The sequence below is a fragment of the Haliotis rufescens genome, unplaced genomic scaffold, assembly GCF_023055435.1.
Source record: "Haliotis rufescens isolate VD_foot unplaced genomic scaffold, xgHalRufe1.0.p SCAF_1, whole genome shotgun sequence".
In the NCBI taxonomy this organism is placed as follows: Eukaryota; Metazoa; Mollusca; class Gastropoda; order Lepetellida; family Haliotidae; genus Haliotis; species Haliotis rufescens.
The window spans coordinates 83,083,725-83,098,059 of NW_025963779.1; the positions used below are offsets into that span (position 1 = coordinate 83,083,725).

The 14,335-nt window shown below is 39.3% G+C and overlaps 1 protein-coding gene across 2 annotated transcripts in view; it reads right to left on the reverse strand.

Annotated features, from left to right (window-relative positions):
- LOC124136912 (neuropeptide receptor 15-like) overlaps positions 1 to 14,335 on the reverse strand; it is an 84,750-nt gene that overhangs the window by 24,642 nt on the left and 45,773 nt on the right. Inside the window, exon 1 of one of the 2 annotated variants that reach the window (XM_046502969.2) lies at positions 3,950 to 5,333. The exons of the other annotated variant lie outside the window; for it this stretch is intronic. Coding sequence (XP_046358925.1) covers positions 3,950 to 4,419 — 470 coding nt within the window. The 5' untranslated portion in view covers positions 4,420 to 5,333. Of the gene's footprint in view, positions 1 to 3,949; positions 5,334 to 14,335 lie in introns of those variants that run through there. 2 annotated transcript variants of the gene reach the window in all.

Here is a 14,335-nt window from a genome sequence, read left to right on the forward strand (position 1 = left end):
GGATTTCTTCTTGTTTTCGAATTCAATAGCAAAAGTTCCTTTGTGCGCCAAGCTGTCACTTCATCGATACCGAACAACATACTCATTCTCATATGAATGATATGAAATAAACAAATCGAATGCTCTCTCTCTCCCTCTCTCTCTCACTCTCATATATAAATATATATACATTCTCGCGATCTAATCGTCACGTTAAATTCAGTCATGATGTTGTCAAAGCACCTAGACAAGAAACGTGTGTATGACAGTGAGTGGTCAAATTGGACATACTGAGTTACGTCAGTTGCTTCATATGGACATCATCAAGCTCCAGATGTGGGCAATAATGATCTTTCGATCTTCTTGCCGTAGCCTCCCAGCAGTAGAATTGGCTGTGTGAGGGTTACGTGCAAATTAGCTTGCCAGAAACAGCTAGATCCAGAGCTGCTATCGCCTTATCTTCCTTATAGTGGGTTTATCATCCAGCCTAATAAACCCTCTGTAATGACGTAATTTGCAAAGTATAAATCTGATAAGAGGGACCTGTCACTGTAATTCAGATTCGTTGTCCCAGCACCAAATCATTAACCCATTTACATTTAGACAGCACACCAGAGAAAAGATTTCCAGAAACTTTCAGAAAGTATCAAACTTTTAAAATATCTTACTTTAGGAAACAACAGAGTTGTTTACGATGTAAACATTTCAAAGATGACTCACGGCCATTTTAAGGAAGAAGGTCATGTTTTTGTTGAACATGATATGCTTCAAATGGTTCACGCTGTTTTCAGAAGTTTTGTGTGGGGAAATCTTGCGATTTTGAAAATTTGTTAGACTGCTGCGTACAAAAGTAGAAAGGAGTATGCTGTATACTGTCACCCAGCTTCGAACGCGTACACTAAAGCCTGAGAATGAGTTACTGGCAATTGTGTTAAAGCGATCACAAACATACCGGGTGTCCATTTCATAGTATGTGGAACCAGGTAAATAACGAGAGAAAGAATGACGCGCGAGATCCGTAAAAAATATGTTATGAAGGTCCAGCTGATCAAACCAAATTTAGCATTGCAACTGTTGTGAATCCAAAACTCCAACAAGGACTCCCGAGAAGGCACTCAGAGATTGATCATTTATCAAGATTACGAAAACTAAACTGAAGTAAATGAATGGCATGAGGACATATACATTGTGGACAGTGAGTCAGCCAGAGTTGGAAATAACACAATAAACTGTCAAACCAGTGGCTGATACCATGAGAAATGGTCCACGCAGTCAAGCTTTAATGATATAGAATCAGCCATGACATACACTTAACCGCGAAACCCCATTCAAGGCAGCTCAGTACAATTATCAGTGACATTTTCAGTTAAACTAAACAGGACACTTTTGTCTCGTGCGTTTTCCTTTGGAACTGGGATACATGCTTGTCCTCGAAGGTAAGAAGCACAAATGTTTTTGTCCGTATGACGATTTACAAAGCTTGAGAGGCGTTCAATAACTGTTTTTCCTGATTATATATGCATATGTTTGTACTCTACTGGGGAGGAAGGAGGCGCCATCTCGCGTGACATCCTTCCAGGGTGCGGTATCCATAACCTTACATAACGACGAAAGAACATGTTAGGGGGAAATCTATTTTGAGGCATAATCATGCTGTCAATACTGTTTTTGACTAGACGGCGAAAAAACAAAGTGTTAGGGTAATCGACGAAAAGACTTGAACATATAGCAGAGAAGAACTACCAATCAACGTGAAGTAACGGATTATCCGTACAAAGTAAATACAAATGGTCTGTAAGTCCTAGTGTCGACTATTTAATTATTAATGTCATAATACATAATATTCATGATAATGTGTACATACATGTATGTTGCGCTAGACTCCATACACAAGGTATATGCATAAAGCGCTAACATTATTACCCCGGTCAATGGATCAGGGTGTACTCGTTTATTATTTTCAGCTCCCTGGTGAGTATACAACCCATTCTGCCAGTGAGGCCTAAGAAGGTTAGCTGTCACATTATCATCTCTGTCACTGCTTTTGTGAACAGAGGCACAATTCGAACACAGTCATGCAATGTCAAGTAAACAAAAACTGCAGACCAAGGTATAAAATTTGAACCCTTGAGAAAAATAACTCAAGGCAGACACTTTTTCAGATAAACGATCAATGTGTGACGCCATGTAGAATTGTTTTCAGCAATGAAGCAATTTGACGTTACGACTCTGCAGTAAGGATTGAGAATCGTTAAAATAAACGTGTGTTAATATCGTATTTGTTAGCTTTGACTTATGGTGATGAAATTAATCTATTATAAAAATTCTTGATCATGATGCAAGGTTAACTTTGAAGAGGTACTCGGTGACACAAACTAGTCCATTTCACTGGAATGAGCAAACCAATCTCTCTTGAGAAATGTTATGAAAATGATCACATCTCTTTGTCGTCAGTACAAATTGGCCATACTGTCAACCAGTGTAAACAAAGGCTGTTCAGTTTGAGAGATATATTGTCTTGTTGTAAACTCGTGAAGGCAATAAACTAAAACCTATATACCTGGACCCAACAAGTCATACCTGCATTTTCTAAGAAGGAGCCTACCATAAAAGTCCCTGAAGTTGTCCAGCTGTTTCTATGCACATGAAATGTTCTCTGTGTTTTTTTAGAAAGGTCTGCACAAATCCTGGTTGAACACAAGCTATTCTAGCAAGAATTGACTCTGTTCGGTTTCATGAGTTTCATGTCCATATCTCTCGACACTACATAATATACCATCAGCCACGTACAGACACTATTTTCATGATTGATACTTTTTATATTCCGATAACGAAGAGTATAAGAATATGGCTTGCACGGACCTAAATATGTTTTAATCAACCAGTATTGATTGGATTTCTATAATGATTTTAATAAGAATGGTTTAAGGCATTAACCTGCTTGATAACTCCGAAGTATACATAAAAATAGATGACCATAGAGGAAAGATTAAAAGATTTTAGGTTCTTTGACTGTATGATTAATGAGCAGCGTTTCAGACTGGACAGACATCAGTAATGAGTATCAGCAATGTAGGTCACGGACTTAATAGCACTGTCGACGTCTGCTTGAGGCAGCTAATAAAAGGACAACATTGCCCTGTAATCACAACCACTTGTAACTTATATTGCCTCAGAGAAAGAAATAGGACATCCTACTTCATATAAAGCCCTTGCACTTGATACAACCACTCTACAATAATCTCATATTTTCCATGTTTATTTTGTCCTCCATTAAAAGGTTTTATAAAAAGGATACTTTGATACGCATGCAAAGATGTTGAACAGTCAACAGAACCCAGTGACATAATACCATGGTCACAGAGAACATATATCTATGTGAACACGACACCAGTAAGACTGAGATGTGAACATGCTTTCCTCTCAGCTGTCTGTTTCGTAAATAGATGTGCCTTTCGTTACAATATAAACATTGTGTCAGTTAATATAGTGTATTCCTACCAAATGCATATTTTAATATTTCATCAGAATTATGCATGTATAGAATGTCATACATTCTAATGCAATGATAATACATTGTGTGCATCTATTGCCGATGTTAAGGTGAACATTTAACTTAATCACCGTATCTTATCAGGGAAGTGCACGTATTTTAATATACATATGGTCACAAGTAGTTTCGTCCTCTACATTACAGATCATAGTCTGAATTCATTATTTATCTTGTGCAGTGCGAATGTTGTTTCATGCACATGAACAGTCTTGTTATAAATTCTCTCATACGTACTTCCAGTATTTCAAATAGTTAGCACAGCAAAGTGAAAAGAAAAAAGCCATGTTCGACATAATATCGAAATAAATATATTATATCATTTTAGAGATATGGAACTCAGGGGTGAAAAGGTGGGGTTTTGTGCCGCTTTGAGCACTAGTCCGTTATTGACAGGTACAATCACTACGTTTTACTTACCTTTCGATGCAAACGGACACGAGGCAGAGCACAGAGGCATAAAGGGACACCGTCATTATAAACCGATTAGACTTGCAAGCAGCTGGTCCTAGAATCCAGCCAGTCCTCAGCATGAACTGGATAATTTCTGGTATTCCAAACAACATTATCAACAAGTCCGCAATAGCCAGATTCATAATGAACAAGTTGGTGATGGACTGCCTCATTTTTCTATCTAACAGAATAACAAATATAACTAATCCGTTTCCGACTACACCAATGATGACAATGATGAGGAAGACGACCGACAATCCCACAACTGTCCACAAACTTGTACTTGTTGGAGACATTGGGTCATGATGGGAACCACTACCCATATTTGTGATGTTCGTTAAGTTGGCATCAGACAAAAACATGGCCATCAGCGTCCCATTTGTTAAGTTCGAGCCTGGTGGTACTGTTGTGTCATTAAAACTCACGTTCGTAGCCATCCTGGGATATGAATATACCTGATGTCGGAATGATCTCTGGTGTGAAGTCAGCTACGTTGTCCGAATGTTTCACTGGTTATTGAGCACATGCGTTGTTAAAGACTGCAGCTGTTCGATCACTTCAACTTTATCGTTGCTGCTAGAAAAATCCATTTCAATGGCAAAAAGAACCATCTTTCACAACCACAGCAGGACTGGAATGTTTTAGATACTTTCAATAACTCTTGCCGCCACCGTATTCCCAGTACCACATGTTACATCTAGTTATTTGTCAATACAAATTCACATGCGCCAGATTTCCTATCAGTCGTGTTGACATTGTATCTCCTGAGACCGTTCGCCACACATGCAAATTTCAGATAAAAGACGCATGTCCCCCCAATCATGTGGACAAGTAAATTCGATGACAGGGCTGATGTTGTGGCCTTGGTGGTGCTGCTGTGAGCGCTGAATATTCACCGTGTAGTTACAAAGTGTAATTACAGGCTAATTGTTTCAACACTCCACTGCCAGTTAATCATGTAGTGATCCTTATTGTACGGATCTTATCCATATCCATGTTTATCTGACATCAGTAAACTTTCACGAACACGTAAAAACGATAAATGAGACTGGCTCATGTGCATCTAACACTAACCAACTCCCACGAGAGTCTGTTGTGTACTCTGAAGACCACAACAACTATACGACTGCTTCTTGATTACGTCTTATTGAATTCGAAGGTAGAAAAGGCCGAGCATTGGTCACCACATGGCGCTCCACGGCTTGTCTGCTGAGGCATCCAACGTCCAATAGAACCGAGGCGGACCCACGCGAGTCCAGCCAAGCCCACCTACCACTAACATACCGTCAGCGTCTCTCTCCTTCCCTCCCTCCAACCTTCCTACTCCATGACTCTCAGCCAGGGCATTTTTAGTCGTGCACAAAACACTCCGCTGAAGGCGAAAAGAGTACATATAGATTTGCGGTTTGTAATGCCGGGTTGAGCAGCCGAGAGGTTAGTAAATGCTTGACATAATAGATGGCTCAAATCGCACAGAACTTTCATTAATTCCGACGACATGCTGTTCATTAATTTTGTCTGTGCCCGGATATGAGATTTTTAATAGTGTCATAAACCGGTGGTCTGAGAATGTTTTTAGTACTTATTTATTGCGATTAGAAGGATTTTATCATGTGAGATGTGTTAAACCTGGGTTTATCAATCGATCTCCGGGTCATACGTAATAGTGAACGGAGGAAAGCTTATTTGATTCATTTACCTACTTCCATATGTTTGATTCATAGAATGATAATGAGTAATTTATAGGTCATACATCGAAACTGAATCATCAAATTAAAAACCGCCCGAACATGAATGAACATACGTCATTGATAAAACCAAGTAAAACAGTACATTTGCCGGTCTACATTTCACAACGTTTCAGGTACTATCGAAATGCTCTTTACAAGGAAAAACCAGCTTCGTCTGTTTCATATTTAGATCTATGCTAAACGATTCGGAGTGACAAAACATTCCTCACAAGACTGTGTGGGGGCACGGGTGGCCCAGTCGTCTTAGGCGCCGCGATTCGCTGTGCAGAGTTGCGTCCCTTGGGCACGCCAGAAACCTATGATTGTGGGTTCGAATCCCGGTTCGCCCCGATTATATTTCTAGGTTTGTCAGCACCATTCCCGTGCTCGTGGGTTTCACCGAAGTGGTAAACGTCGGAGACCTGCATCACTTCGGGCTTTCCTCCCACATTAAGCTGACACGCCGTGATATAACTGGAATAATGTTAAAAGCGGCGTTAAACCAAACTCTCTCACTCACTCACTCCAATGATATTTTGTTCAGTTCGTTAGATTTTAGTGTCAGGTAACGTCATTTATGCTGAATCAATTTGATTATCAATGATGACATACCTGTTGTTCTGCGGACATTTTTTTAAAACAGTCGACTACGGAAAACTGTTATCACTTCGGGCTTTCCTCCCACATTAAGCTGACACGCCGTGATATAACTGGAATAATGTTAAAAGCGGCGTTAAACCAAACTCTCTCACTCACTCACTCCAATGATATTTTGTTCAGTTCGTTAGATTTTAGTGTCAGGTAACGTCATTTATGCTGAATCAATTTGATTATCAATGATGACATACCTGTTGTTCTGCGGACATTTTTTTAAAACAGTCGACTATGGAAAACTGTTAAAAGCGGCGTTAAACCCTACACACTCACTCACAAGACTGTGTGACAAGAGGGATGCCTTCAACTTTCCAATGGACAACTGTCCCCATTATGTCGAGCAATATTAATGCAGCTTCAGCGTCTGGTGTTTACATTTCCCAAATATAACCTTCGAGGTACAATCGAGTATGCTCTTTCTACAAGATTTCAAAGAGAGTCATATGTCTATTGCTCAAAAGTTTTCAAAATGTTTTATGGTACACATGTGGAGGCCAATTACACATGTGACGCATCAGTGACAAAAATGATGTCCGATGCAATTCATTATTGTTGGGGTGAACAACTGACTTGCCATTGCATGTATTTATGATTGGTGCCACCGTTGTGACCAGGATACGCTCACCTTTTCATAAACACATGCTTATGATATAGTCCGAATCGTTCAATGGACCTGTTAGGTCAATCAACAGCTCAGGGCCCTTGCCCCCTCTACACGCAGCCCAGACAGCGAATGGGGAGTCGGACAACTTGGTACTTGGGTTGCAAGCGTGACATTTCCATGTTTTTCCTGAATCTTGTCAACCACATTAGTGTCAAAAGAGACAGAAAATTCAATGTTATAAATGATTTAATTGAATTTATCAAAAAGGACAAGATCAGGTTTGTTGGCCTGGATACGTCTGAGGCTGTAAATGGGCCTAGTCCAAAGAACTTTGTGTTTATCATTTTTCATGACGCCCTCTACATATTCTGGGTCGTACCATGGATGGACCTCTGTATAAAAAACACAAGCATGAACAGGAAGGAGAAATTAAAATGAACAAGCCACTCCATCATGTCACTTAAAATACTGTGATTGTGTCAAAGCTGGGCATCCACTGACAATTTGTTGGACTGTCTCATTAAATTCATTACATAATCTACATTTCATGTTTACTTTCTAATGCAAATCACATATTGGCGGTTTCAAGTGTGGGGCAAACAGAAAGCCTTCTGTTTCACTTCTAGACCAGCCGACCTCATCCAAGCGAAAACTCTGCAGGGTTACTGACACTCTCAACACACTGCACGTAAACTCGATGCAGTGGTCGTTCAGATAGCCTCTCCTTGAAAAACTGAGACTGGGCCGACTTGATATGGCACTTCACTTGGTTGACACTCATTTCTGTAACGTCCAGCAGTACAGAACCATCAACAAAATCAACACTGACATTGAAGTCATCCTTGGCTCGTTTACGAAAACTGTGGAATGCCTTGATTTCATCATGGGTCTTGACATGCTTCACAAGAGGATCAGACAAATAAATATGTGCATTATTATTATTATCATTATTTCCAGACGTGATACTCCAACATAACCTTCGCTACATCTACCTAATAAAATCAAACTTTCTACCGTAACCTGAAGTAAAGGAGCTACAAGAGCCCTGTGCGTTACGCCCTGTTCGTTACGCCCTGTTCGTTACGCCCTGTTCGTTGTGCCATGATGGACTGGATTTAAACTGTGTGACAAATAGGCACGTGGTTGGATTTAAACTGTGTGATAAATAGGCACGTGGTGTAAACGTATACACAAACGGTTGTGTGAATGAATACGACTATTATGCAAATGCGATATCTATGAACCAACATGACCTTTTCTAATCTAAAACGCGGAACATGTAACGAGACAGAATGTCTCATGAGTTGACCACCGCTTTGGGACTCAGATATTATTGACAGACGAAATGATCCACTGAAATAAATTACATGCGTGCATGTTCATATAATATGGATTTTAGGGTGACTTATTACCGTCAGGCCGTCACGAATCCAAAGAGGCATTCATTGTTGAAAGTCAGTTTGTGTCATTTAATCAATATATTCTATTACGATCCTATATATGCAAACAGAAAGTCTTATTTTGACTACCCGTTAAAATTTAATATATACTTAAAAATATAATGATAGTTGATATTAAACTGGGGCGGTCGGGTAGCCTGGTGGTTAAAGCGTTCGCTCGTCACGCTGAAGACCCGGGTTCGATTTCCGACATGGGTACAATGTGTGAAGCCCATTTCTGGTGTCCCCCGCCGAGATACTGCTTGAATATTGTAAAAACGGCCTAAAACCATACTCACTCAATGGTACACACTGCTAGTGACATGACGATGAGGTGAACTACTGGGGATAAAGTGACATATGTTCCTTAAGATATATTGATATTTGATGTATACTGTTGATGTGCGACACATTTTGCAAACTCACTCACTCACTCAATGATATGAAACTAGACTAGACGAATTATCGAACTCGATTTGTATTATTTTTTATATTTGTAAGATTCGTCAACTTTTTCATCCCAAAAGCAGTCCAAAGTTTGTTTAGCGCGTTATAATATGATCCCAAAAATCGATTTAGCCGATTATCGAACGTGAACTGTGCTTACAGTATGTGATATTTCATCCAAATTAAATTTGTCTTGAAATCCATCAATATTTGTCCAAGTCGTAGACGTTTATGACTTTGGTGAAACCGACGCGAATGTCTCTGACAAATCATTATCTGGAATGAAATTCCAAAAAGGATGCAGGTCGTAGACGTGTACTGGCCTGATGGCCTTGGTTAATTATAATGGCGTGCCATCGAATCCTGACAACGTTGCTCATAATATTAGTCACTACATTATCTGGTCGAGACTCGATCGTTTACCTGCCGTCGTCAATAGCTGGCATATTAACGAATACAGCGTTACACAATAAACAAGAGGGGAGAGAAGGTCCAATAAATGCAGTTCGAAAGAAAAACGCTTTGGTGAAACGTAGGCTAAGGGTCGTAGTCGGGACTTATGTCGAATTCGAACCAACGATGGCACGACTAAGGGAGAAGCAACTGCATTGCGAATTACGGGGCCAGAGGGATACAAGGCAATCCAGTAGGTCGTTAGTTCATTATACAGACGTAAAAATACGATTTTTTTACAATTTCTTGCAAACATCAAAACTGGTCGCTGTCAAAGCCTTTATGTATTATACTAACTACAATACTGCGGAAATGTGTTAGGCTCAATATATTTGAAGCAAGCCCTGATATATATATATATATATATATATATATATATATATATATATATATATATATGTGTGTGTGTGTGTGTGTGTGTGTGTGTGTGTGTGTGTGTGTGTGTGCCCGTATGTAATGGTAGAAAACCTCATTATCAGAAAGGTTCAAAATGCTTCGCTGAGGATATGAAGTCCATTGACATTTTGAACGACTGTCCGCATGTGATGACAGAACACAAAGGGTGACCTTTTATTCAAACAACGATTGTAGATAAAGACTTGTTTAGACAATTAATTTGAGGAGATCGTTTTAGAAATGTGTGAGATGGAATGTTAATTTGTGTTAAACCTATTTTTATTTAATTACATAAATTTACATTATTATAAGTCCATATATAGTTCACAACCTTGTAAATCAAACACAAAAGCAACACAGGGGATCATTAGGCCATATCACGTTGTTATGATCCGACCAATTGGAACTATTTGCCCTGAATTATAGCAAGTTAAACTTAACCTGAACTTCATTGATGGTAATACACAGCTGAGAACTGACGCCACTTATCATTACCGTATTTCATAAATATGTCATAACCAACCCTTGGGACTGGACGTCGCTGTTAAAGTTACTATTAGTCAGTAGTTAGTTATTATAGTTTTTTTCCTTAAACATATGATAAAATGAAGAGGCACGTGTGGTTTAACTTTACAACTGAACTTTTCATGCATTGATTAGCAAATGTAATGCTTTTTAAAAGTGACACATCGTCAGCCTCAATTAATAAATGAACGTACATCTACCATAACATGGTATAACATAATTTTGTTCGATCACAACCGATCGTACCGGCCAGTGGTGACACTTAATTTTAAATAACTATATCCCATGCACTTATGGAGATTTCAGAAGCTGAGATTCAGAAACTTCACTGTTCGGGTAACTACTGTCATTTGGGTGATTTAAAATATTTTCAGGCAGGGATACACATTCATTGAAAGACACGAATACAAACCTCATCAGTAATACTGATTCCATCCAACAAAACCTTGAAACCCAACCTTTCAGATAATTGCTGTTGGGAAATCTGATCATCTATTCGTAAACATAGTCCAGATTCATGCATTGTTCCTGACGCTCCTGGATATCATCTCCAATTACCGCTCTGTACAGAGGGAGCAAGACAGCGGACGAAAATAAACAAAATTATTTTGGTGAAGAATACAACTGTTATAAATAGAGACTGTTACAGGTGTGTCATACTGATTTTACGGAGCGAGTGTCAGAATTCCTGTATTTCCCGAACGGGAGACATTAATTATTACATGAGTTTCGTAAAACCAGTATGACAGTTAAATAAGTTCCTTGATAAACATTATTTCTTAATCCTTTTAAGCTCCCTTTTAGCCAAAATCACAGATCACGACCGCCGTCTTAGACAACCACAATTGTTGAATGACGTCAATTATCTTCAGCCATGATTGTCGTTTCTAGTGTGACGTCATTCCGACATGACGTTGACAATGCATCCGGATGACGTAAACAATACACTGGTGCTCAAGAATTGATATTTTCCCCAGTGCACATACGGTTTTTATCAACTCAGTTATTATTTGGTGCTACACGCGTTGTGCGCGAGTTTCTGTTTTGAAGGAGAAGTGGAGAGATTACAAGGCGGATGAACGAAGCTGATGAGGAAGCTAGGGAGTCGCTGTTCTTCATCCAATATGCGGTAAACTGCAGCGAGGACTTTTTTATGAAACGAGAAATTAGTTTTCTTAGAGCGGGATGACGTTATAATCGGGCTATGGTATTGGTGTGCGTAAACCTTTTCTTCTCTTGAAGTGGGAAGGTAATTTAGGCCTGACTAAAAATGAAAAACGTTAACAACGGGTCTAATATACATACTCTCTTGTAGATGACAAGGTGTTTTATGGGAAGACAATAGATATTAATTACGTCATAAAGTAAAGGTTGAGTGATGTGAGGGAATGTTGTATAATGCCGCTGCCATTGATTCCTGCCACATCACGACGGCTTGTAGGTATCGAGTGATATCAGTGATTGAAAACATAAGCAGCTATCACAGCCATGACATTACGATAACACGCAACCATGTCACACTACCCAATCCCGATTGTAGTCGGTAACCATTGGGTGTAAAATTTGAAGAAGGATACTACACTTGAACTAGTAAGGTAATCGACCAGTGAAGATTCCGGGGTAGAATAGGTCTTCAGGAACCCATGCTTGCCGTAAAAGGTGACTATACTTGTCGTACAAGGCGACTAACGGGATTGTGTGTTCAGGCTCGCTGACTTGGTTGATGCATGGCATCTATCCCAATTGCGTGGATCGATGCTCATGATATCAATCACTGGATTGTCTGGTCCAGACTTATTTACAGACCGCCGTCATATAGCTGGAATATTGCTGACTGCGGCGTTAAAAAACAAACAAACAAACAAATAGTAAGGTAATCATAGATGTAAAGGTAAAAATATATAAAATTATAACTATAGTGTTTTCTTTAATAATTGCAACGATCGTGATTGAAAGAAGATAAAAATGAGTACATGGCCAAACATCGGCGTATATATAAATACATAAAAACCTTCATTGTATTGTTCATCCTCACGATGTCCAAATATTGAGAAAAATGAGGCTGCCACGTAACTTCGATTTTTTTAACTGGTTGATTCCATAATGAACCTTAGGATTATGCAAGATAAACTACAAATGTCATATTCCTATTTTCGTGCGTAATGATATCAAACCGTGTGGCTTCTAGACCGCATTGATACATCTATTAACACGATTTATGTTCAATCTCTATGGAACCAATGCGCATTTGTTTCTTATGCCTGCTCAGTTACCCCGTGGAGGTGAGGTTAGTGTTTCTCCGCGGAGCTTTCCCCATGAAGACTTAGAATGCCGAATCATGTTGGTGCTTCAAGGAACACTAAAGCCCTAAACTACAGGCAGTTTGCGCTGTTTCGAATAGACGATGGCTGCAGAGGTAGGGCTTCCGACGGGAGCTTTTGTCCCCAGAAACCTTTCTGCTGACGAGAGTATAATTAGCACAACATCAATAGGCATCTCCCGCAGGATGGGTAAATATCAGGGTGTGGTGCCATCATCTTTCACCTTTAAAGTGCAACAGCTACTATTGTAACTTCAATAGTCCGACATACGGTTATCGATTTGTGACATGGTTGGAATTAATTGTCCCAGTTGATGTTATGATTTTTAAGCAAACATCCTGTATAATGTAGTTTACTGTACTAGGAGCCAATATTAAAGACAATTAAAAGTACATTAAGATATGAAAAATCCTACATGTGAAAGATAACCAAATTTGTACATGGCTTCCATACCTGATACATATTGTCATCCGTACATATGTAATTGCTAATGAAAAGGATATGCACGGCGTGCCAATCTTAAATACTTAACATGTTTGTTTGTTGTTTAACGCCGCACTCCAGCTATATGACGGCGGTCTGTAAATACATTGTTTGATAGGCATTACTTAGAAGTTGATGGATGGCAAAGTAGACACAATCTATGGATAACAACTTCTTTAATACTGTAGAGGTGGCGTTTCGGAATAGATCCTTATACCGTTGCCTTGCTTAACAACGGTATACGGATCTATTCCGAAACGCCGCCTCTACAGTATTAAGGAAGTTGTTATCGTTAAATTGTGTCTACTTGGTCTGTAAATAATCGAGTCCGGACCAGACAATCCAATGATTTATATCATGAACATCGAATCGGGCAATTGGGATACGATGACATGCATCAACGCATTTACGCCGCTTTTAGCAATATTCCAGCAATATCACGACGGGGACACCAAAAATGGGCTTCACACATTGTCCCCATGTCGGGAATCGAATCGGTTCTTCGGCGTAACGAGCGAAAGCTTTAACCACATTGGCTACCCGACCGCCCACAGAAGACATAAAATCGACATTATAAAACAAATGAACATGAATAATAGATATATAAGGATTCAAAATGACATCATTTCTTTTCCATGATGAGTAAAATGTCATTTAAGATTTGAATAACTTTGGTATACGTTTCATTTGACCGGATAATTATGCAAATTTAGATTCTACTTTTGAACACAAGATGTAGAATACTCGTATTGCAGATAAAACAGATGGTGCACATGTGGATCGTGGCGCAAATTTCCTCATGGCATTACTGTAGCGTTCAAGTAATCCCTTGCTGCAATGTTAAATCGATCACATAATCAATCTGAACCTCATGGTGTACTTACGCAGGTCAGCTTGATCTTTCGCTGACACTGGTAGCTATGTAAAACATAATTAAACGCGCAAGAGATCTTATCCTGAGGTAATGTTACTTAATTGCAGTGAGCATGCTGCCTTTTTACCTGCTGAGGAACAAGTGACCCCAGGTCATCGCTATGCGAATCTTCAATTATTAACTATTAAGGTTGACGAAATCGTCGGCAGTAAAAGATAGTAAAAAATTAATAGAACCGACAATTTATTATCTGATATTACAACTGGATAAAACGTTTATTTCATTATAATCCATGTTTGATATCTGTGTCATCAATGATTTTTAGTGATCCTTCCATATAATGTTCACCGCTATTTTGCCTTCTACCCCAATGGAGTGGCGGTGGGGTGGCCTAGTGGTTTAAGCGTTGGTTCGTCACGCCGAAGAT